Source organism: Hydra vulgaris, chromosome 05, assembly GCF_038396675.1.
Source record: "Hydra vulgaris chromosome 05, alternate assembly HydraT2T_AEP".
Lineage (NCBI taxonomy): Eukaryota > Metazoa > Cnidaria > Hydrozoa > Anthoathecata > Hydridae > Hydra > Hydra vulgaris.
This window is the reverse complement of record NC_088924.1, coordinates 19,888,513-19,915,874: the sequence shown is the minus strand read 5'-3', so window position 1 is coordinate 19,915,874 and position 27,362 is coordinate 19,888,513. Positions and strand designations below refer to the sequence as shown.

General features: G+C 28.4%; 1 protein-coding gene across 1 annotated transcript in view; it reads left to right on the top strand.

Moving 5' to 3' along the window:
• Nucleotides 1-27,362, top strand: part of LOC136079998 (uncharacterized) — a 102,553-nt gene that overhangs the window by 52,622 nt on the left and 22,569 nt on the right. The window contains exons 7-8 of the mRNA XM_065796643.1: nt 4,721-4,757; nt 6,015-6,174. Coding sequence (XP_065652715.1) covers nt 4,721-4,757; nt 6,015-6,174 — 197 coding nt within the window. The remainder of the gene's footprint in view (nt 1-4,720; nt 4,758-6,014; nt 6,175-27,362) is intronic.

Sequence of the window (27,362 nt, the reverse complement as noted above, 5' to 3'; positions counted from 1 at the left end):
AAATCCTTACCTCTTATAGGATTTAACATTGCTAGTCATATTTAGAAACAGAGAAAGAAAAAATTGAATGCAATATTCTGGTGGATACGTATTTAGTACTTTTATCAAAAAATATTTTATTGAAAAAGTTGGCAAACTTAACTTAATTGAAAAACACTTTTAATTTTGTTGGCTTAAAAAATTGTGGAATAAATCAAAATTTTTTTAAAGACTGTTATTATAATACTAATAAAAAAATATAGTAATTTAAAAATCTAGATAATTTTAACAGAGTTAGCATTCAGAAAGTCAACAAGGTTATGTAAAAATAAGCTGCCAATTGGTGGCAGAATTACTTCAAGATGTTGAAGTTTATCTTACTGTTCAAAACAATGTTATTTTAATTTGAACTAGGTGTTTAAATAAGTACCTATTAATCTTCTTGACCATATTTTATCACTTTACTTTTGTGTTCTTTCACTACTCTACTCAAAGAAGTTTGTAAACGAGTGTAAAGTCAATTATATATTGAAAAGAACAAATTTGTTCAGAAAAGAAATCTAGAAAGTGTCTTTAAACTCCACCGAATAGATTTTAGACATTTAATAAAGGTTATTTTGATTGCCAAAAAGTTTACTAAAAAGTGTTTTAGCATTCGAAATGTTTGAAGTATGTATGATTGGTATGTAGCAGTGTGATTGAAAGATGGAATAATAAAGTGAAAATAAAATAAAAATGTGTAATTTTTTATTTTAATTAATAATATCATATAATGTAATGAGTAAAGCGATTAGCTCAACTATTTAAGTAATTTAATAATTTTATGAGTTTTATTTAAAAAGTTTTGAAAACTTATTAAGACTTTTTTACAACACTTTTTCTTCACACAACTTCAACCCTATTAGCCGCTTTTTCACCTTCCTGTAAATTTTTAAAGACTGACAATGCACCTTTTGATACCCCACCTACCACTAACCACAAGTTTCCCTCAGTGTCCATTTCTTATGCACAGTGTATGATATAACCACAATAGTAAATGCAAACGGTTAGCAAGGATCCTGATAATGCCTGCCTAGTTGACCCAAGAACGCCACTTAAACGGAAAGTTAGCGTACACATCAAGGTACCCTGTGATGCAAATTTTGAAATCTTTTAATTTTGTCCGCGAAAAAATATTTAATTTGAATGTTCTAATTGAGTAAAGTTTTGACTTCATAGTGCGCCAATAAAAACACTTGTAGAATATGAACCACTCTATATAATTTGATAAAAATTAGTGCAAATGTAACCTATAGCCACACCAAACTCCTGACAAAATTTCAGTCTAATTGGTCATCTATTTTAGAATTTATGGCAGTTTTAGTTTAAATTTTGTCACTTTTTTGCTACTTATACCTAAAAGCGTTACCGATTACTTTGATATTCGGTCCCCATTTTTAAAATAATGGTTGCATGAGTATTCTGCTTTGTAATACCAACAATTTTTATTATCAATATTATATTGGTACATGTACCGTTTCATATTATAGACCAAAATATTGATTTGCTACTTAAAGCGTGGTTTGAATTCGTTGACACGGCCTTCAAAGTGTGTGTGTGGTTGGGTGGAGCTAGGGGGGGGGCAACTCTTCTATTTCTAAATAAAAAACAACATTTTTCAAACAAAAGGTCCTCATGAAAAAAACTTAGTAGGCCACGGTCCCCTGGCCATGAATGCATAGCGTGAACACATCAACATTTCCAAGGTATAAACTACTTTCAAAATGCTAAAAAAAAGTTCAAAACCTGGTCAAAGGACTACCAGTTGGTAAAACAAACAAAGCAGATCTCTTAAATTTTTTTGTATTGACTCTTGAAACCATCTCAAATACATTTACTTTTAAACTTAAGTGAAAAAATAACTATTTAAACCCTATTTTTTATATTGTATTACCATAAAATAGTATCTGATTACATTTTAAGACTTGTTTATTGATTTTCTCCAAAAAATATTTAATAATAAATAGCTCAATGTACTCTTTTTATAAAAATACTCTATTATACTATTTTTAAAGATGGTGAAAATGCACTAGTTATCATTAAGTTACTCCTTTTGAAGTTTTCATTTCTTTCAGCAAAATCCGGCTGAAGGATGTATCCAAAGCAAGCCTTCACAACAAACTTGAAGCTTTTGAATGCGCTCAATTATGCACAAAATGTTGAGAACCATGTTTGTACCAGCAAGTTGCAGCAGCACTTCCACATTTTTAAGATGTTTCCTGCATTCATTTCCCTAAAACTGGCCCCATGACATGGACGCAGTTAATTGTGGAGGGCGGCTGATCACTCAACAGCTTCTATCCGAGCAGTTTTTAAAGATCTTGAAAAGATGGTTGACAACTGCTAAGAGGAAATGAAATTCCATCACTGGGATGATTTCCAAAATCAGAACATTGGCAGATCCGCAGAGGATTGGCTTTCGAATGAAATTGCTGAACAGCTTTGCATTAGCAACAACCCCACCAGATCGCTGAAAGAATTTGAGACTTAAATTGATTGAGCCCAGTGTTTGCAAATTTTTAGATTTGGCAAGGCACTTAGATTTGACATCACACCATGTGCAAGGGTGCGTACTTGAATGGGTTTGAAGATGACAAATCGTGTTTTCAACTTTCATATTACAAGCCAAAATTATTTTAACTCCATTTGCTTTAATTAGTGACCAGATTTGTTTAACATTGGATTGTGTTTCTGGCAAATCTTCTGATACCCCAACAAGAATTTGTCTCCTGACTCCAGTGTCTTTACCAGTCCTTTGAGTGAGAGGTTGTTGTTGTCGCGGTAAACTAGTTTTATCTCGTAACGCAGTATCCACAATGCTTAGGAAAAACTTGAGAAAACCGTTGCCACCATCAATTCCGAGCTTAAAAAAATATCTACGAGAAATTTTGCGGCAATTTCTTCACCTTCAGTGAATTATAAATCACGGACGGAAAAGGAGATTCTGGCACAATTCGGGTTGTTGCTCACTGCAATGATTTCTCAAATCTTGTGAATTATGTTATTCAGTCCCGCAAAATTTCTGGTGGCTATTTTGTCTTAAAATGCAATCACGTCTTCTACCACATCAACAATTTCATCAGTCACAAAAGATGCCCCTTGAGGCCCTATAGTGAATAAACTGTCGAAACTTGTCATCAATATTTTCATTAACATTGGTTGAGGTATAAGCGAAACAATAACTATCCAGAGTACAAAGAAAGATTGTTGCGCTGCATAATTGATGTAAACAGTAAACATCTTTAAAGAACTGCTAAAATCATTTGAGTTTTTAGAGATTGGGCAGCAGAAATTCATACCATACGGCTTATAATGAACATTTTCACTATCTTTAAAAATAGTATAATAGAGTATTTGTATAAATAGAGTACATTGAGCTATTTATTATTAAATATTTTTAGAGAAAATCAATAAACAAGTCTTAAAATGTAATCAGATACTATTTTATGGTAATACAATATAAAAAATAGGGTTTAAATAGTTATTTTTTTACTTAAGTTTAAAAGTAAATGTATTTAAGATGGTTTCAAGAGTCAATACAAAAAAATTTAAGAGATCTGCTTTGTTTGTTTTACCAACTGGTAGTCCTTTGACCAGGTTTTGAACTTTTTTTTAGCATTTTGAAAGTAGTTTATACCTTGGAAATGTTGATGTGTTCACGCTATGCATTCATGGCCAGGGGACCGTGGCCTACTAAGTTTTTTTCATGAGGACCTTTTGTTTGAAAAATGTTGTTTTTTATTTAGAAATAGAAGAGTTGCCCCCCCCCTAGCTCCACCCAACCACACACACACTTTGAAGGCCGTGTCAACGAATTCAAACCACGCTTTAAGTAGCAAATCAATATTTTGGTCTATAATATGAAACGGTACATGTACCAATATAATATTGATAATAAAAATTGTTGGTATTACAAAGCAGAACACTCATGCAACCATTATTTTAAAAATGGGGACCGAATATCAAAGTAATCGGTAACGCTTTTAGGTATAAGTAGCAAAAAAGTGACAAAATTTAAACTAAAACTGCCATAAATTCTAAAATAGATGACCAATTAGACTGAAATTTTGTCAGGAGTTTGGTGTGGCTATAGGTTACATTTGCACTAATTTTTATCAAATTATATAGAGTGGTTCATATTCTACAAGTGTTTTTATTGGCGCACTATGAAGTCAAAACTTTACTCAATTAGAACATTCAAATTAAATATTTTTTCGCGGACAAAATTAAAAGATTTCAAAATTTGCATCACAGGGTACCTTGATGTGTACGCTAACTTTCCGTTTAAGTGGCGTTCTTGGGTCAACTAGGCAGGCATTATCGGGATTCGTGCTAACCTTGTTAATGTAAATTGAATGTTTATACAAACCTTACGATTTAAAAAGTAGCTTCTATTTACAACAAAATTGTAAGTTATTAAGTAGTTATAACTTATAAATTAGTATTATTAAATGGTTACTTAATAAATGATGCGCGGATATTTTTACTCCTTATTCGTAAAGATAAGTAAAACTTTAGATTAGGACAAATAACAATTACTTGAGCCAATTTAAAAACAACTACACACATGAGTTATGTATAACAAGTCTTTAAATAAATGGTTAATGATTTTTACAAGGTTTCTACCTAAAGATAATTTGCATTAAATAAAATTAAATATCTTTTATGTAATTCTTACATTTAATAAATGTTTTACATATAGAATTATGGAAAGTTTCAAATACAGTCACAATAAATAGGTATATTTTCTTTATTTAAATGTGATATTTTTACTATATTATATATGAAGATTGAAGTAATTGTGTTTAGAATGAAAACAATATAATGTACTAATGTACTATTAAGTTTTTCTAGTTTAAAATAAAAGTATTTGTATTGAAGTATTATAAATTAACATAAGTATCAACGAATAAAAGCTAATAATTAATATATCACCACATTCTTCATGTCCATGAAGCAGAGTTCAGCATTTTACGCTCTTCTTTGCAGATGCTTAATTATTTTTCATTTACTATTTCCATAGATTTTGTATCTATAAAAGATTATATATAATTGAAAAGATTTCATATTTTAATAATAAAAATAGTCTGATATTCCAATAGATTTCATTTTTGAAACATTGTGCTTTTTATCTTGCTTATTTCCTTGGAGGTTTATGCTGTAGTATAATATGTTCTAATGTATTTCTCTAGTAAGTATTGCTTTAATTCAATACTAATGAAAGCTGGAACTCTGTTAGATAAGATATAAATTGAAAAACCTAACCTTTATTTACAGTCTGATTTAAAATATCAGGGCACTTAAGAAAGAAATTCAAACTACAAGGTAACTAATATCAATAATATAATCTACTTCTCCTTATTTTCAAATTAATCTAGTTCTTCAAAATACAATTTCAAATATTCCAGTTTACTGACTTATGAGAATTAAGTGATTTGTAGCATCTTAGATTAACTGCATAACTTGTACTGTTTAGTTATTAGCTTAGTGTCATCAACTGGGAAACTAATACAGTTATAAATAAAAGCATAAACTTCAATTACTTCAAGAGTGAAATTGTTGTTTTTTATTGCTGAATGACAGATAGCAGAAAAGTCTTTTGCATCAATTTGTATCATATGTCTTTAAACTTTTTAATAACATATGATAAAAATTACTGATCAAATCTAAGATAGCTAGCCAAAGATAAGCTTCAAATGAGATCTAATGAGATAGGGTCTCCAATGTCTGACATCTTGTGTTAATGTATACTCTTCTATCTCTATCACTCTATTTTCTTTGAAATTTTTATTTTACTAAAGATATTACATATATTTATAATATTTTTAAAAGCGCATTTATTCATATGCTAACATAACTATTAAAATATATATTTCGAAGCGAAATATCTGCAAAATTTATTTTTCATTAATTTTTTTAAAATGATTTGATTCTTTATATAGTAAATTTCGATTATATTATCAAGTTTTATATAACTTAAAGTTTTATCTTTTCAGAAATCTCGTGTATTTAAGTCTTCAAATTAGTCCAAATTTTCAAATACCATCAAATGTTAATGTGGAATTTGAGTATTTGTTGTCACCGCTTTTTAGTTTTGAATCTAACAATGTCATTCAGGGTTTTGATAAAACTGAGGCAAATCGACTAAAGTATAAAGTAAGCATTCAGTTATTTTACTTTTTTATGATTTATAAATAGAAGTTTAAAAGTACCTTATATAAGACAGCTCAAGAAATAAAAGGTTAAGATATAAAAGCTCAAGAAATAAAATTTTTTTTGTTGCACAAAATAAAAAAAAGCGAAAAAGGAGCTTCTTTCTATCCTGAATAAGATTAAGGGTTTTTGAATAGAAATATTCTTAGGGATCCCATCTGACCCTTGAGTATTTGATGGGTCTCTAATATAATCCTCGAAGTTTGGAGTTGCAATTGGCATTCCAAGACTCGAAATTTCTTTAGAACAAGAAATTATGTGATTAGCTTAAAGGTGTGCTTCGGGTTGTTATCACGTTGAAATCTTCAAACACGTCATGTGGAAGTATTTTGTCCTTGATTAGTCCTTTATACATTATTTTATCTGCATGCTTTATATTCAATAGATTGGACTTACTCCATCACGGCTAAAGCCAAAGAATTACTGAGCCACCACCATGCTCTACTATGCAAAGTTGGTACTTATTATCCTTTGAAAGACCTACTGGGCGTGAAACATATATAATACCGTCAGAAACTAACATTTTAAACTTTGATTCGTCACTTTAATTAGTTTTGACCGTTGCTATGGTGTCCAATTTAAAAGTTCTTTAACGAACTTTAGCCGCACTCTACAATTTTTTGTAGAAACCATAGATAGTTTAATGAGGTGACGGCTAAAGAGATTGTTTTGTATTAAGCGAAGGCTTACTTTTGCATAAGAGCTGGAAGTTGGACGTGGCTGAGTAAATTCTTTATGAATCTCTTAATAATTTGTGTGTTTTAAAACATACTTGGAGGAAGCCTTTAAACTATTGAGTATAAAAAGAATTTTTTGCTCAAACTGTCATGGTTTATATTTAAAAAATCTGCAAGACTAAAAAAACTTAAAAATTTATTTTGCTCAAGGGTGAGATGTGAAGCCGCAAAAACATTAGGATTTAGAAAATGAGGAAAACACACATGACCACTAAACTATCGACAATATGAGTTTTTTTAAAAATAAACCTTTTTATAATTCTTATAAAAAGGTTTATTTTTAAAACCATTAATTTTTTTATTTACTATAAATGAGCGCAAATTTATTACATAGAATATGTGAATAGTATAACATAATAATAAACAAATATGTTATATGTAAATGTAAAATTCCCACTAATATAACGTTATGTACAAAAGTCAGTAGGTATAAACGTCAGTAGGTAAGTTGAGTATGGGTGTACATGGAGCAATCTTGTATAATATACAAAATGAAGAACACTAATAGCATCTTGAACTTTATATATGAATAAATTTTTTTTTAATTTCTAATGATAATATTTTCATTAATGCTGTAAAACTTAAAAAAAAAAAGTTATAAATTAAAAACAGCACTTAAGAAAAACACTTTTTTTAAACAAACCTAATATTTATATGAAGTAAACAAATTTAAAACTCACTTACTCTTGGTCTGCAAAGCGGGTTATGATGCTCTTTAGAGAGCTGAACTCATCTTTGAGGTCCTTGATAATGTGGTCTCTGCATGGCAGTTAGCCGGAAGAGGATAAACCACCCTACATATATATATATATATATATATATATATATAAATATATATATATATATATATATATATTTATATATATATATATATATATTTATATATATATATATATATATATATATATATAAATATATATGTATATATATATATATATATATATATATATATATAAATAGATATGTGTATATATATATATATATATATATATATATAAATATATATTTATAAATATATATAAATATATATATATATAATATATCTATATATATATATATATAAATATATATATATATATATATATATATATATATATATATATATATATATATATATATATATATATATATATATATATATATATATATATATATACAAATATATTTATATATATATATATATATAGTATTAGTAGTGTTAGTGCCCATTCAGGCCTGTTTGATACGGAACCCTTGGCAACATTGCTAAGGACTCTGTGTCAAACGGAAGGGTTTAAAAAGAATGCCACTCTTTATCGCCATTTCCCAACCGAGGTAATGGGGAGATATAGTTGCATCATTTTCTCTTTTATGCAATTATGCAATGCAAAAACATGCTAAAACAAATATCAAAATTTACAGTTTTACTTTTGTTAAAAAATTGCATTGCGACAACATCTCCTTAGTTTTGATCTACAGCATTTATTTTGTTTTTATAAAGTCTTTTATTTATTAAATAGTTTTTAGCCGGGACGGCCGAGTTGTTAGCATCCAGAGCTTCTGAACGGAAAAGTCATGGTTCGAAACACTGACAACTTTTTATTAACCTTTTTTGATTTTTTTTTAAAATAGAAAATAAATCACATTTGAAGTTCTATAGATATTATATACATAACATAAATAAAGATGTTATACACTATAACAAATGAAAGGATTTTTATAAAAGCTAAAAATTCTAAAAACATCAAAACACAGCGAAAATTTGTTGCCTATATGTCACATACGCAATGAGATACTTATGTTATTAATATGCTCAGGTAATTAGTCGTAATAAGCTGCGGAGTGTCTGAAAAAAAAATGTGGTCTGAAACTTAATAAAGAATAAATTTAATAAGACTGTCCTGCTTCTCCAGAAGGTGCTGCTGCGGATCACAAAAAAAAAGTCCGTAGCTAGAAAAAACTATTTTAGCTATAAATTTGTAAATATATTGTGTTAAGAGGCGGATTTAAAGCCACGCAAAACGACACTGATGACAGCACATTTAACCGCTGATCTATCAAATTAAAACTTATAAGCTGGTATTTATAACAGTAGTGATAATATTTAATTATCACTACTGTTATAGATACAAACTCCTATCCGTGAAATGATATATCTGTACCAGTTTTGTATCTTTTTGTGCAACTGTATGCACAATAATTTGATTTAATCAAAAAATGCAAGAGAAATGCAAAAGCAAACTTGACATATTTTTTGCCTTAAACTGACGTCACTGCGCAAAATAGTTTTGGCTGAAGCGTTTTATAGCAAAGGCTGCAAAAATAAATTTTCGCGGTCTAAAATTTTCTCAGTTCTGTCATATGTTTAGCGTTACGCACAAATGGTAGTAAGTCCAAACGTCTTTATTATATGTTGAGTTATGAACTACTTAAATTATACGGCCTGATTTGTTGTATTTTCCGTAAAAAAATAAGAGGCTAGTTTTTTAACAGCTTAATGTATAAAGATGTTGTTATGGTTAAGAGTCAGATGTTGTTATGGTTAAGATGTTGTTATGGTTAAGATGTTTTTATGGTTAAGAGTCAGATATTGTTATGGTTAAGATGTTGTTATGGTTAAGATGTTGTTATGGTTAAGATATTGTTATGGTTAAGAGTCGTTTTGCACTATAAATGTTTTATTTTTATTTTATTACAATGGTTAAATATTAGATAAATTTTCTTTGAGTACTTACATTATTTTTTGCTGGATTTTTTGCTAAATGACTACCTGCTTCAGTTTATTCCAAAAACACAGAATACTGAAATAGATTTTTAGATAGATATATATCAACATCCTACTAACAACAAACTTAGATGTTGCTTAGATTTTTTAGTTTTTTAGTGTTGTAATTAGAGCGCAAGAAGCTTGTTTCGTTGATGTAAAATATTTATACTTTGATAAATTTTAATGCAATTTGCAATTTCTCTATAAAGTGTAGGTTTGTTATCACCTTTCACAGCAGCATTGCTAAGTTGGTTGGATGAATTGAGTGTCTATTTTAAGTTAAGTGTGATAATTAACTTAAATAAAAACAATCATAAAACTTGTTCTGCATTTTTTCTATCCGGAAAGCACCTCAATGTTGCAGCTGCAGTTGTTTCGTCAAATATTGCCAATGTAAGGTTGACAACTTGTTTATTGTTTCCAAGATAATTAGCTTAAAAACTAATTTTTCTTTTTTTTTTAGTATTTGTTTAGTAATTGATCTTTTAATAAACTTTATAAAATATATTCCCTGCAATTTATTCAGCTGTAACTTCAACTTAGTCTCTGGAAAAATCAAATAAAAAGTAAAGGAAAAACATATTTTTTTACATTCAACAAGTTGTTTTTTACATTTTTTCATAAAACGGAGTATATCATATAATAAGTATGATTTAAATACTCCTTTTATAAACTGGATGGAAAATAAATAGTTCTCTATTTCCATAATATGCTTTATAAATCATGAAAATGCATTAACATTGGTAGAATGGTTATCGATAACAACAACTTTTATTTTAAATTCAGTTCAGTGCATTTAGGTAATACACTCATCGATTTCATTTTTCAAACAAAAACCTGCTATGCAAGCTTCAGGTGCGGCTTTTACAATATAAAATTAAATTTTTGAAGTCTAACAACTTAAAAACAAAAACAATTTCTTTTTAAAGATTATTTTCACTATGCCCACCAAATTATTTACCACTTTGAAATTGGGCTGCTTTTAGTAAATACATCCTATCCACAAGAGGCAGGCAATCACTTAATACTCAATTATTATCAATGATTTAACATACTACAGTTTTTAAGTCGTAAATTTGACTATTACAAAAAAAGTTAAGCTTAAGAAATATGGTAGCCCTTACATGTTAATAAAAAAATAAGAAATTTATTTACAGTTACTGACTCAAAAACTGTTGTTATCCCTGATACATCATGGCCTATGGTAATTAAATTACCTTATTTGTTGCATTTTATTTGCTGTATGTTTGAAACATGCAGCATGCTAGAGTATTTTTATTGCAAAACATTATTTTGCTGTATAAATATTGCTACGAAAAACCTATGTTTTGTTCCTAATAATTTTAATTATAAAAATACAAAATTGCAAACCTTTAAAATTATTTCCAAAGGAGAGTTGAAGGTAGTTTTAGCAAAATGTATGGTTATTTTTATTAGCATGTTGATATATGTTGACAAAGCTATCTGAAAACCTCAGTATTCTGTGTTATTGTAATGAACTGAAGCAGACAATCTGTTAGCAAAAAACCCAGCAAAACATATAGTAGCTACTCAAAAAAAAATTAAATATCATTTAACCCTTTTAATAAAATATTTTATAGTTTTTATTCTAGAAGAATAAAACATTTAGATTGCAAACACGACCCTTAACCATAACAAGAACTCAAGCTTTTATACGTAAGCCCTAAAAATACAGGCACCTTAATTTTTTACGGAAAAAGCAACAGTTGAAATTGAAAAAAAAAGGCAGCCTATAAACCATATTTTGAATATATCTTGATTATTTTTTTGTGTAATTTATTTCACCGTTAGGAATGTTAACATTGCATATACGTATATATGCAATGTTAACATTCGTATATATATATATATATATATATATATATATATATATATATATATATATATATATACATATATATATATATATATATATATATATATATATATATATATATATATATATATATATATATATATGTATGTATTATTAATTTTAAGGTTTGGTAGTTTTAGATGATTTTTTTTCTGATTTATTTACTTTATGGTAAAGTTTGTATTTTATTTTATCCATATTTAGTGAAAGTTTGTTACTTACTAATCATTAACTTTACATAACTGTTCATTAACTTTTTTACAAAATATTTTAGTATCTCTGCGAGTACAAAAAATACTAAAATCATCAGAAAACATAATTAGGTCTAAAAGATTTGGTGATAAGTATAAGTCATTTATGTACAATAGAAGTAACAATGGTCCTTAATTAAATCCCTGAGTATCCCCGGAAGGTATGAAATATGGAAATGTGTTATTTTAATCATAACACAAAATATATTTTTGGGATGTCAGATAACTTTTGAACCAAAGTAAGTTTTTATTTTTTACTTCGTAGTTTTCAAGTTTTTCTACTAGCAAATTGTGATTTACGGTGTCAAAAGCGTTAGGACTTTGATTAGAAAGTTCAATTATTGCATGTTCAGTCGAACTTTTTTTTAAAAACCAAATTGCTTGCAATACTACGTATTGTTTCTCAGTTTCTAGCAGTTTTGAAAATCAACATATATAGATATAAGCCTGTAATGTAAAATATTTCACTTTTCTCCAGATTTAAAAAATTGGTGCAATACGGGCAATTTTTAGTTTGTCAGAAACAATACCTGTTTTAAATGAAAGATCAAAAACATGAAGTAGAGAAGGTTCAATAATATTAAATACTGATTTGATAATATCGATACTAATTTTATCAAAACCTTCCTTTTTTCACCTTTGAGACTGCAAAATGCAGCTTTCAGCTCGCTAACTTTTAAACTAGTTTCCTCCAAAAGTTTATCATAAGTTTTTAAATATGAAGGAGTGGAGTTAGGTGGGATTTTAGCAGCCAGTTTTCGAACAATATTAACAAAGTAGTTGTGTAGTTCTTCAGTTATAATAGATTTATCATAAACTAGTTTTCCATTAATTAAAGGATTTTTTGGAAGAGTTTTTTTTTTATGATGACTTTTTTCAATTAAATCCTTAATTACACTTCATACCTTTTTAGTGCTTCAGTTGGTTTTTTTTAATAACTGAGCATAATAAAGTTTTTTGAGTATCTTTTTGTTTTTTCGAATGTAATTTTGCAATTTTTATAAATTGTTATAAGTTTTATTAGTTTTATTTTTATAAGATTTTTTTAAGATATATTTAGTTTGTCTTTTTTTTGTGAAGATTTTAAAAAGTTTATCAACATCCAGGGACTTTAAAGTGATTTGGTATTTATGATTATTTCTTTTTCTGGAAACGCTACTTCATATTGCTTGCAAAGTTGACCAAGAAACAGGTTATAAGCGTTCTTAGCATCACTTGATTTCACAATGAAAATTGAATCAACATTATTTTTAAAATAGCTTTTAAAATACTCTAAGGAGTTTTCATTGATCTGTCGCCGAAATATTGTGGATTTTGTGTTAATGTTGTAAATTAAAATGCTATTGGTAGCTAAATATGTAGGAAAATGGTATGATAAAACAGTCTGAATTACACCTGTTTAAATATGACTATTATAAAAAATGTTAGTTATAATGTTATTGAGCAGGGTAGACGACTTTTCGTAACTCTTGTTGATTTGTTTATTGTTAGAATAAACTTATTTTCTAAAATAGCATTTATAAAACTCTTAACATTATTATTAGAAGCATAGTTGATTGGGTTGGTGTTAAAATCCCCGACCAAATAATTATGTTTCCTGGAGCTTATAATATTATTTAGAAATGTTTTAAGATGAATTTTAAACTTTTTCATATGACCAGATGGTGGTCTATAAATACTATTTATTATTATTTTTTTTAATTTTACTTACTAATTCAAGGAATAATGATTGAAAATCTGTTCCATTAACACAGAAGTTGTTACGTAAAATGTAACGTAAGTGAATTGTGGATAAAAATACAAACGCCCCCACCTGCATTGAATTCACGTGGTTAGTGAATTGATGTGTAACTAACTAGTTCAAATTCATAATTTTTTTCACCACTTTTACACCAAGTTTCCATCTAAAGAGTTTAGAAGGGACTCTAGTAATAAATCACGTAGATAAGATTACTTTATAATATATTTCTTGAAGATACGACTCTTTATTTACAATAAACCAAGAGCATACGCCAAGTCACACGTAGAATAATATAAAACGCAAGAGAGAAGGCGAAAAGAGCACTTTCTCTTTTATATATAAAATCAAGAAACCAACTGGCTACTGCGTTAGCGAACTAACGCAACACTGCGGCCGGCACTTTTAAATTGTTATTTAAAATGTTAATGTTCTTTTAAATCATAAATGTTACTTGAGTTGATTGTTCTTTAATATCGTAATTTCTTTCAAACAGATAAAGTTTATTTGCTGCTCTTTTAATAATAACAGATCTATCACCAGAGATGACACGTATTTCGGCAGCACGTACTTAACTATCATTTGAATATCGTAACCTTTGTATAACGCCCATTTTCCACACTAAACGTAGAACTTTTGGATCGTCGACTATCACAACATCGCCAATTTTCATTTGAAATCCCCAACTTCGGTGTGTCACGCTTTTATGCAATTCTCGTAAACTTGTTAAATATTCTTTTTTACAAATGCCCATAGAAATAAAAAATTGCTTTTCGGTGTAAATACTTTTGTTAATCATCGACTTGGTCTGTAGGTAAAAAGTTACTAAGATTCACAGATTCTTAAGATATTTTCCTCCCAAATACGAGATAATTTGGGAAAAGAAATGTAATCGGCTGGTTATTTATAGTAACTACAATTTCAGCCAGAATTGTAGTCATTTTTTCGTAAATTACTCTTAATGTTCCAAGTACTTTTTTAATTACTCTCTTGGTGGTTCGGATTATTCTTTCGAACATCCCTCCCCACCAAGGAGCTGCTGGAACGTTTAAACACCATCGTATACGTCGTGAACTCGTGAAGCTTTGAGTTTCTACCGCAGAGAAGTTAAAACCATTATCACTTATGAATTGTAGGGGTGCGCCAAAGCGACTAATAAAGCGTCGAAGACCACGAATGCAAGCTTACGCTGTACAATCGGGCACCAAATCTAAATAAAGAAAACGTGTACTACAGCATGTAGCAAAAAATATCCACGCTTTATACATCATATTAGATTCATAAATATTTGTAATCATAATTGGACGGCAAAGATCTACTCCAACGTACTTAAATGCATATTTATCACTAACTCTCAATAAGAGTAGAGGCGGAAAATTCGAATATTTATAGGGTTTACTGTTAAATCTTCTGCAAATGGGGCATTTCACGTCAAGTGGAACCACTTTTTGGTCAAATTCAACATCACCGACTCGGATTTCGATGAAAATTGGGTCACATGTTGGGCATATGGACAGAAGAAAAACATGTAAATTTTTTTGACTTAGGTCAATTATTTTCTGAGATATGACCTTTCAAAGTTTTGACCTTTTCACTTGACCTTTTGCTATTATACTTAGGAAGTTGATTTTGGTGGCAAACAGAAGCTCTTGCATAGACGAACAACTTTGTGTCTATACAAAAAAGTGATAAGTTCAATAAAAAAAAAGTTATTGGTCATTTGGTCATTTGACCTTTGACCCTGGTCGATGGCAAAGGTCAAAAGTCATAATTTTTTTTTTTACAGATTGCTTTTTTTATTGTGGATGTCTCATGAAAAAATCTTTTTGGGATTCCCATAAACAGCTTTGGGAATAATATTAAAGTATAAGTAGGTTCTAAAAATTTAACATTTATCGGCCTTACAAAGGCGGTATTTTGAGGTCATTTTCTGTAAATAGCCTATTGTAAATATATATTATTAACTATTTCCTTTTTTTTTTTTTTTTTCTAGGTTGTAATTTAATTACTAGTACTATAAATACATACTAAGTCAGTATTAAATTGTATGAGGCTTAAAGCTATATATATTTATATTAAAACAATCAATTCATTTCCATTGAATTTGTCATCAAAAGACAACTTAGGAATTAGTTTTTAGCAACTTTCAAATTAAATTTAGATTAAAAATGGCATTTCAAGCACAATTAAAAGAGTTAAAGAAGAGACAACACTACTATTATGATCCTTTCCAACACCATAAGAAAAAACAATATAAAACCTTGAGGGTAACTACTAGTCGACAAGTAGCTATGTATCCCTCAAAACTTATGGCTGGAGCAAAATTATGTGATACTTGTCGAAAGAGGATCACTGGCTTACCTTCCAAAATAGGATTATGTGATGATAAAAATTCTGCAAATTGTAAAACAGAGTCAGATTCTCAAGGCAGTTCCAGATCTCAAGATATTTGTAGTGACAAGGAAGATGAAAATTATCAGTGCCAGGAAGTAGAAATTTCTATTTTTAATAAATCCTTGTCGTTATTGGGTGAGCCACCCTTGGATAAACGCAAGTTACAAGCTGTTAAAAGTTATATTCCAGAGAAAAAGAAAAAGCTTAAAAAACTTGTAAAAAGGAAGTTAGACCTTTTATCTACTAATTCAGATGCTATTGATACTTTAGAGGATGATGAATACGAAGCAACTAAAAAAAAAGTTTCCAACACATGTGCTGATGACATTGTTAAAGTGCTTCAGGATAAGTATAAATCAACACAAAGTAAGAGTGAAAAGATCATGATTTTGACAATATTTGTTGCTCAATGGAGTAATCGAAAAGTGATGAGAGAATTTAATTGTTTGCATTGACTTGTATCTCAAGCAAAAGAAGTTTTAATAACCAAAGGTGTTTTATCAACCCCTAACCCAAAAAAAGGGAAATCACTTCCTGTACATGTGAAAGATATGGTAAAAGAGTTTTATTACTCTGACACTGTTAGCCGTATAATGCCTGGAAAAAAAGATTTTCTATCTGTTATGGAAAATGGGGAAAGGAAACATATTCAGAAAAGATTAGTTTTAAGTAATTTGAAGGAACTTTATCAACTATTTTCAGAAAAGTATCCAAATATCAGAATTGGGTTTTCGAAGATTGCAGAGCTACGTCCAAAAGAATTTGTTTTTGCAGGAGCAAGTGGTACTCACTGTGTGTGTATGTACCATTCATCAAAATGTTAAACTCGTGATAGTCGGATCACATATGGATGATTTACAACTAGAAGATGAACTAGAAACCCCTATTAAGAACTACAAACATGCTTTGGCAAAAATGAAATGCAATCCTTCCTTGCCAGCATGTCCTCTAGGCGAGTGTAAAAATTGCCCCTGGAGTTGCTATGCGAAAGGAACGGCTGTTGCAATGCTTTGAAATTAAAGGAGTTGAAGAAATTGAGTATAAACAGTGGACTACAACAAATAGGTCCCAGCTTCAAACCTTTATACAGTCAACTGATGAATTTATTGAAAGATTTTTAGGGAGTTTGAAAACACTTACTAGGCATGATTTTATTGCTCAAGAGCAGGCAAAATATTTAGACTGGAAGAAAAACAATTTATCAGATGGAGAATTTCTGGTTATCGGTGATTTTTCAGAAAATTATGCATTTATTATACAAGATGCAGCACAGGGATATCATTGGACAAATAATCAAGCAACTTTACATCCTTTTGTTTTTTATTATAAATATGAAGGAAATTTATTTCATGGAAGTTATGTGCTGCTTTTGGAATGTAATACTCATGACACAATTGCAGTTCATCTTTTTCAGCGTAAACTAATTAATTTTTTAAAAGTGAAATTTGAGGTATTAAAAATAACATATTTTAGTGATAACTGTGCAGCACAATACAAAAACTGCAAGAACTTCATAAATCTGTGCTATCACAAAGATGATTATGGTATTTCAGCCGAATGGCATTTCTTTGCCACAACTCATGGTAAGGGCCATTGTGATGGAGTTGGAGGAACTTTTAAACGTGAAGCGGCAAAAGCAAGCTTACAACGTCCATACCATGACTAAATAATGACCACCTATCAATTAAATACTTTTGCTAAATAAAATATCCATGGCATTTCCTTTGAATACCTCACTGCAAATGATTGGCAAATTAAATCCACAATATTAAAGGAAAGATTTTCGAATGCTAAAACGATTCAGGTACCCAAAAACTTCATTGCTTTAAACCATTATCCACGAATGAACTTCAAGTACAAGATTATAGTTCCAGTTCTGTGTCTAGAATTGAAAAAACTACGTCACAGAATGTTAGCCAGCTCAACTTCAGTTCAATTACTGGTTACATGGTTGTAGAGTATGATAAACATTGGTGGATAGGTTGTGTGTTGGAAAGCAATCCCGAAAAAAGAGAAGTAACCATTAACTTTCTTCACCCTCATGGTCCAAGTCAACTTTTCTCCTTTAGAGATCCTCCAGATATTTTTACCGTTGATTTGAATGACCTTTTGCTAGCAGTCAAACCCAAAACTACAACTGGTTGGTCATACTTCATTACTTCTAAAGAGTCTGAAGGAGCAACCAAAGCACTTAACTTGCATCATCGTTAACTATTATAGCTTTTTTAATTTATTATTAGCAAATATGTATTCAATGGTAATGGTGTAAATATTATACTGCATTCAGTACTGTACTGCCATGTAGCTAAAACTGCTAAATAAAGCATTTTTGTTACTTTTCAACTATATATATATATATATATATATATATATATATATATATATATATATATGTGTATATATATATATATATATATATATATATATATATATATATATATATATATATATATATATATATATATATATATATATATATATATATATATATATATATATATATATATATATATATATATATATATATATATGGGCCAAGTATCACCAAATCATAATATATTGGTATATGGTAGCTATTATATAACCTAGGGCCTACACTCAATAAATTACCTTAAAATACTGTATAATTTTAAGGTATTTAAATATTAAAGTTTTAGAACCTACTTATACTTTAATATTATTCCCAAAGCTGTTTATGGGAATCCCAAAAAGATTTTTTCATGGGACATCCACAATAAAAAAAGCAATCTGTAAAAAAAAACATTATGACTTTTGACCTTTGCCATCGACCAGGGTCAAAGGTCAAATGACCAAATGACCAATAACTTTTTTTTTATTGAACTTATCACTTTTTTGTATAGACACAAAGTTGTTCGTCTATGCAAGAGCTTCTGTTTGCCACCAAAATCAACTTCCTAAGTATAATAGCAAAAAAGTTATGACGTTTTAAATAACCAAGGTCAAGTGAAAAGGTCAAAACTTTGAAAGGTCATATCTCAGAAAATAATTGACCTAAGTCAAAAAAATTTACATGTTTTTCTTCTGTCTATATGCCCAACATGTGACCCAATTTTCATCGAAATCCGAGTCGGTGATGTCAGATGGGTGGTTCCACTTGACGTGGAATGTCCCAAATGTAGCAATTTCTAATTATAGTCTTAATTAGACTGCGAGCTTTTGACAACCAAAACATGTTTCTTATTTCATTTAGTGTTTCTTTAAAACCACTATGTTTAGTAATATAATGATAATGTAAACTAATTAAATTTGCAAGGTAACTCTTATTAGGTAAGTATATAGGAAATTTAGAATCGAAGGGAATTGATGCGTTACTAAGACGACCTTGACAACGAATTAATTCATCAACAGTAAAAAATCCTAAATCTTATTTTATTTAATTGTAAGACTCGCTATTAAATATACTTTTCTGAATAAATTTAATCCACAACAATTCCGCATTATTAAGTTCTAAAGTAGTTATTGTATAAAAATCATTATTGAATTCTTTTTTAATAATACGAACAGATAATATTTAAAACACATGTTAATTCTTTGTATGCAACTAAAAACAAATTAGCAAATAGTAACATTGCCCTTTATTCTTATTTTGGAATATTATTTTTAAGCAAAGGAGAAACTCTTGATTTTGAAGTAACTAGACAAGAATTCGCAATTTCCTCAGCGCTACTTAAATTTAATACAACACCCATACGCTTTTAGGCTCGCATCGAAAAAACCATATAACTCAAATTTAATATTTTAGATGTTATCTACACATCATACTATACCATCTTGGAACACAAATAAAAGTTACTGAACCTAAATCATTAATAATATCGTTCCATTCAATTAAGATATCATCCTCTATAAGTGAGTTCCAACCTAACTTTAACTTGCAAATCGATTGAAATAATATCTTATAATAATAGGATTCAATAATCCCAAAGGATCATAAAAACTTGCAATAAATCATAGAATACTTCGTTTAGTAGGTTTATTGTCCACTAAATATAATAAATCCTGAAAGGAAAAAATAAAGTTATCTTCATTCTTATCCCATTTTAAACCAAGAACTTTGGTTATGTCACTTGAGGTCGGATTGTCCTCTTTGATTAAACTCCGTTTAATTTGACTCAAATTTCCTAAGATAAAAATTTTTTTCTCTTAAACACAATTTTGCTTTATTATAAAATAAAAGTCCTTCGGATACAGAATCGAAACTTGCATTTAAATCATATACATGTAACGATTGATATAATTTCTTGCTAAAATTAAAATCGTTCGCAGCATAATGTTTAACGTGATTAATTAAGGTCGCAGATAATAAGAAAGGAGAAGAGGTTGGGCTAAACAAAACTCGACAAAATCGATAAACACTTAAATCAGCATTTTTAAAAATATTATTGTCTAAATCAAATGTCTTTATAACATATAAATCTTACAAAGTCACGATGCTTTTCAGCTAATGCAATGTTTAAAAACGCTTTCTCAATATCGCCAATAAAAGCGATTTGCTTTGCACAAAAACGTAAAAGTATACTAAATAACGAAGTTGTAAGTGATGGTCTTGAAAATAGACACTCATTTAACGAAGGACCAGATGCGCAAGCACTTGCATCGAAAACTATACGCACCTTTGAAGTTAGTTTATCTTCACGTATTACAGGACGGTGAGGTAAATAGTGAACGTCACCAATATTTGATTCAAAATAAGAGACTTTCTCAATAATGCCTTTAGATAATTGATCCTTAATAATTATATTGTAAGATGCAAATAAATCTCTATCGCTTGCAAGTTTTTTCTCTAATGATAAAAACCTAGACTTGCATAAATTAGTGTTGTCGCCTAACACCGGATGATCTGTTTTAAAAGGCAATTCAACTTTATACATTGCACCATTAAACTTAATATTTTTCTAAAAGTTTTCATAAACAATCTTATCACTCTCACTAATTTTGGAATCATCCCATATTAAATCTAAGTCATTTTTAATTAAAATCTGTTCCCTATTGAAATCAGACGCAACCTTTAAAACGTGAGAAGTTAAAACAGTTGAAATTTCAATTTGATCCCTATTAACCATCATGAGACCGCCTAATAAATATCCTAGTTTAGATTTAATCGCTACGGGACCAGTAACTCCCCTTACAATTGAATTCTCCATAAATTTCCAATAAAAATATGCACCATAAAGAGTTTAGAAGGGACTCTAGTAATAAATCACGTAGATAAGATTACTTTATAATATATTTCTTAAAGATACGACTCGTTATATGCAATAAACCTTGGATCGCGCCAAGAGCATACGCCAAGTCACACGTAGAATAATATAAAACGCAAGAGAGAAAGCCAAAAGAGCGCTTTCTTTTTTATATATAAAATCAAGAAACCAACTGGCTACTGCGTTAGCGAATTAACGCAACACCCTCAGACATATAATTTTAAAATCGTGTTTAAGTTCATTAAGTAATCTTTTTAAGTTTTCAAAGTTTCTATTCAAGCTTCGAATGTTGATTTTTTAAATTGAAAAAGTATTTTTATTTTGTCTAAAATGTTCGAACATTCAGAAACGGAGCAATTTTCACTTCCTAACATTTTGTGATAAAAATAATTTGAGTCGGTGTCCCTATCACCGAGAATGTCGTTTTCATCTGAAAATTTAATTATGATATTTTTGTCCATTTTTAAAACAGTTTAATTTAAAATAAGTAATGGTCTAAATAAAATTCCGTTAATGAATGACAAATATTATGAAGGAGAATTTTTGTTTTTTTTTGCAACCCAATTGCGAGTTAATGATTTATGTTAAGTTATGCATGCAAACTTACCAGCTGCTCCCTAAAACTTTTCCTGATTGCGTTGTTACAGAACAGAAATCTTCGTTTATATAAATGTTTTTTCCTTCCAGATTGCTTGACTTGCTCAAAATTGCGACTTTGTCTTTAAAATATAAAAGTTTTATCACAGTTATTCTCGGTTTATTTGATTCTTCTTTTCCAGTTCAATGGGTTCGTTTGATTTGGACATTATAACAGAAAGTTAAATAAGACTTAATAATATTTTAGAATTTAAATTTAGATATAATAATATCTTAACAATATTTTGTTGACCTATTGTGTTCATCAGGTAATAAAAACTAAAACGCTAAAAAGTTACGTAAAACAAACTTTTTAAAAAAGGAGACATTAAAAAGCGCAAAATATAAAAGCCAATAAAAATAGCAGTAAGCAACCCGTAATACGGGTTAGTAAAAAATAAATAACAATTTGACTTGACATATTATCTAAAAAATAGGAATTACAAATTCATCTACTTGGGCTGCCATTTGTTCCGGTTTTTTTCGTTAAAGAACGCTATAAAACTACAAAAACTTAAACTACAAAAGCATTATATTACAGACTTATTATTGTATTTTAGATTAAGTAAGTTTATTAATAAAGGGGAGCATTATTTTCTATATTTATTATTGTGTTTATGAATTAGTGACTCGTAAATTATTTCTTAAACATGGTCATAATTTGTTATGGTACCAAAAATAACATAAGAGCTTAGTAGTAACAGAGTGTTCCAATAGTGATCTCCTTTATTATTAAACTTTTATTAAACAGAGAGAAGACAGACTGTGTTTCAAAGACACTGTGTTTAAAAAAAGTTACAATAAGTTAATATAATCGTAACTTAAGTAGTTGTTTTAATGACATCAGCAAAAAAAAAAATATTAGCACAAAATAGCTATAGCATAGTTAACCATTAAAAAAAGGTTTTTTAATGTTATCACTAAACAAAATCATTTTTACCTCAATAGTTTAGAATCCCAATTTTTTCTTAACTGTGAATAATGATCAACACAGTAAGTTTCATATCATACGAATTTACTAAATTAAAACCATGTTTCAACAGTAGGCAGTAAGTAGTAGTAAGGCAGTGACAACTAAAAAAAAAAAAAAGAATACAGTTATGTTTGAACTTCCAAAAAAAAAATATATAAAATCATTTTATTTAAGGATAATTATTATCAGCTATTTGAAAATTTAATAAAATTTGATTCGTAAAAAAATGTAGCGACTAATTAGAACTAAAATATATATAACAAATCTGATAATAGTCTAATTTTTTACAGTCATAAAAAAAGTTTATATAATAATCTTTAACTTATCAGTCGTGATATCGTAGTATATACAAAAATAATGAGAAACAAAGTTGAGTGTAATAAAAAATAGATATACGTAGGTTGAATTTCAATTAAAATATAAGTATTAGCACTTATCTGATGGGTCCAAGATTGGTAACTTTGAAAAAAGATAAAAATATGCAGCTTAACAAATTCTAGTATTTATACTTTGATAATGATTATAGTTAGATTTATACTTAGTCTTAGTTCTAAAGTGTCTTATAAATAATTCACAGAAATTAGGACTACTCACACTATATAGTGCCAAGTAATACCACAACTTAGTAACATCTCTTGACTGGCAAGGATAACAATCTTGCTTAAGGCACTGCTACGTAACACAACTTTTAAGACATTAAAATTAAAAAAAACAGAATATAAACATATATAAACTTCAAACATGTTATATTTTATAAACTATTAACATTTACCCTATTAAACATATCTATCATAAACTATTAATTAAAATTTGAAAATAAATTTGTGTACTTTTTTTTACCACACACCACTATTTTGGGTTGCAGGCAAAAGTAATAAAAAGATTTGGTTTACAAGATCTTTTTATTACTTTAAGTTTTTAATTATAACCATAGCATTTTCATAGTGTTTTTATAGACTTTTATAAGTGAATAGAAAACTATAACGCACCCTGGTCTAACATAATGATTGTTTCCAAGGTTGCTTACATCTTCATGTAAGGTATCATATTGCATGCTTCTCAGTTTGCTTTGGTTATTTCTATGAAAGCTAGACATTGCTCTTCAATTTTAGCATATGCATCAGCAGCATATTACTGAAATAGTTTCTTGCCATAATTTATTAAACAAAACATTTATCTTACTGAAGGAGCATAATGGTAAAACTGAGATAATTTAAAATGATTCCTAACCAAAGTTTCATGTTCAAGGTTGCAAACCAATTATGCCATCACTTAGAAAAAAAGTGAGTAAACCGTAGAATCTAAGTTAGCTGACATTCTAAATATAACTTTTATATGACCTTTTGGGTAATAACTTCCCTGGAAGCAGGTAGAACACCATCTCCTCCAACGAATACAACTGCAACTTCCCTATAGTTTGCAAATAAAACATTAAATTATGTAAATAAAGTTGATCGCTAAGTTATTATTTTTTTTTACTGTTTTACTGTTTTACCCAAGTGAAAAATTACCAAAAGAAAATTATTCAGTTACCGGATAATGAAGTCAACGAAGCTAAATGAAAAAGATATTTATTGCTTGTTTTTTTATTAAATAAAAAAACAGAAAAGTAACAAACCCCAAAATGACAAAAATTATTAAATTACTTTATATAAAAATAGAACAAACATGGTGATAGTGGAATAAATCCTAAAATAGAAAGAACCTTTAGAAAAAAGCTTACTGCTCTCAAATCTACAAAAGTTTCAAACTTACATTTTTTTATCTACATTTATCTATAATAAAAAATGAAATAATAAGTTATCATTACTTAAAGTTGATCCAGAAGCAGCTAAAATAAATTATCAAATAAAAAGCTTATTTAAACAATCCTGAAGATAATGTTAAAATAAACAACTTTTACTGCTTTAAAAATTAAGTAACAAATGTAATTCAAGTATCAAAATAAACGTGCAAAGTTAGCTGTTGTGGCTGAGGCAACTGAAGTTAAAACTAAATAAAAAAATATTAAATAAAAAAGCTATTTTATCTAATTCTGATTATTATGTTTTACTTTTTATTGATTATTTTATTACTTTAAAAGAAATTTTTTTTAAATTTTTGATTTTTTTTTAAAAAAAAAAAAAATTCTTTATGACCCTGTAACTTTTTGTTTTTGTTTTATCTTTTTAAAAATAAAGTCTTATTTTATATATATTGGTAACATTTATATACTCTATACGAAAATATTTATTCTTAACAGAATCAATCTCGGGGCTTGGCGATAAGACAAATTGTGTCTTCTTCTTGACCCGGCCATCTGTATATTGGAAATACTGATTGTAATTTATATTTTTTATACCGCAAAAATGAAAAGTAAAAAAAAAAAAAAAATATGTTAAAATAAACAATATTTATTGATTCTTTTTAAAATAAAATAAAAATAAAAGACATTAGTATTTGCTGATACACCATCTGAAAATACCACACCTAAATGACAAAATTTATTAAAATATATATAAAACATATTCAATAATTTAAAAGAATATTAAAAAGAAGCTCTTAAATCTATAAAAGTTAAGTCCTTACTGAGTTCTATCTGTCTAAAAATAAAAATTAAGATAAAATTAAATACAATAAAATTGCTAATGCAACATTCGAACTCAAATAAAATCTAAATAATAAAACTTACTAAAGTTGCTGTCAGCTTGCCTGTCTAAAAAATTTTTTTATTCTCATTAATCCTAATCTATAATCTATAAATAAACTTACTAATATAAACTTTAAATAAAATTACTAATATGCTCTATAAATAAACTACTATATACTATAAATAAACTTGAACTTACTAAAAAGGCCTTCAGCTCCTTCTAACTGCTCTAAAAAATAAAAAAATACTTGCTTAAGATGTTCTAAAAAGACTAAAGACAAAACTGAAACACTTTACTAAAAATAAACATTGTACTAAAAAAAACTATTTTACCAGTCATTTTAGTTCTAACTTCTTCTAAAAATAAACAGGCTATTAAAATAGAAAAATAAAAACAACCACCAACAAACAAATTTTAGTTTTTAAACAATAAACATCATCAATCCCACTTGAAACTAAAAATTTATTAGCTCTAATCGGCTTGCAGACCTTGCTTGAAAGACCGCGTGAAGTAAAAAAACGCTTTTAGAAAAGCCTAAAAACTACTATATTAAAAACGAAAGTGAAACGACACTAACGCTATTAAATTACGGTATTCATATTAAGATAACATAATAGTGACGTCCAAAGTTCAAGTTTAAAATTTTGTCAATATTAGTCCCCAAGTTTTTTATTATTCCTGTTATCTTGACTGCCAAGGTCTTTGGATTTAGCCATTCAAAGTTGTGACTGCATGTTTTAGATTGCTCAGTGGCTTCTAAAATTGTCCGTTTTTCTTTTTAACAAACTCTTTTGTGTTGCACACTTCTTAAAATGACTTTTTTTTTGGTCTAGTCATAATATGTATTTAGTATAAACATGTATGTGTGTATGTCTGTTTGAATGTGTAAATAGATATATTTGAATACAAAATTGAATCTATATTTGGCAGTCGGCCAATGTAAGCCAATGAGGACCTTTTATTTTTTGTTTTGTTTTAGATAAGCTATTTGGCAAAATATTTTTTTCGGCTTTAGTTGGCAAAAAACAGATACGTAACCCCTCCCCCCCCCACCCCTATTTTAATTACTTCGGAACGGCCCTGATCAACATTTTAATATGTTTATTATTACTATTATTATTATTATTATTATTATTATTATTGTTGTTATTATTATTATTATTCCTAGGTAGTAAGCTTATATTGGTCCAACGTTAGGCGAATGCATGGTGATACATCGGCCCAAGGTTGAAATTCATTGGTCCAATGCATATTTGATCATTGTTTAGGCATTGGCCCGACGTTGTATACAACATTGACCCAATGTTGGCTCAACGTTGAATACAACATTGGCCCAACGTTGTATACAACACTAGCTCAATATTGTATGTAACATTAGGCGAATATTGTACACAACGATAGGTAAATGTTGTTATAATATAGTTCTATACTGAATTTACCAAAATAATGTTGCTTATCAACCCAATGTTTTATGCAACATAAGATCGTAGTTCAAATAGATGATTTGCATTGCTACATTAATATTTATAGTGAAATAAAAACAAATATGTATGATACAAGTATAAAATATTATTTACTTAATTTACATAATTTCTCCGTTAAATATAAATATTGCAAACACCATACATATACCAAAAACTAACACATTAAGTTTTAAATAAAAAAAAATTCCTATAAAATTTATGGAGTAGTTTCAATATTGGCTAATCTACTTGTTATTGAACCTGCTTAACTAATGATATTTGGTGCCAACAACTATCATCTTTTCTTCCACCATCTCTATCAAATGCCTGCATAAGCCATGCTTATTTGACTTCACAGCAAATAACGTTGTTATGTTTCTTGCACCAAACAAACATAATAAATTGAAAGTAACTGTGTAATGCACATTTGAAACTGAAAAAATAACTCTTCTAAACCACTTACCA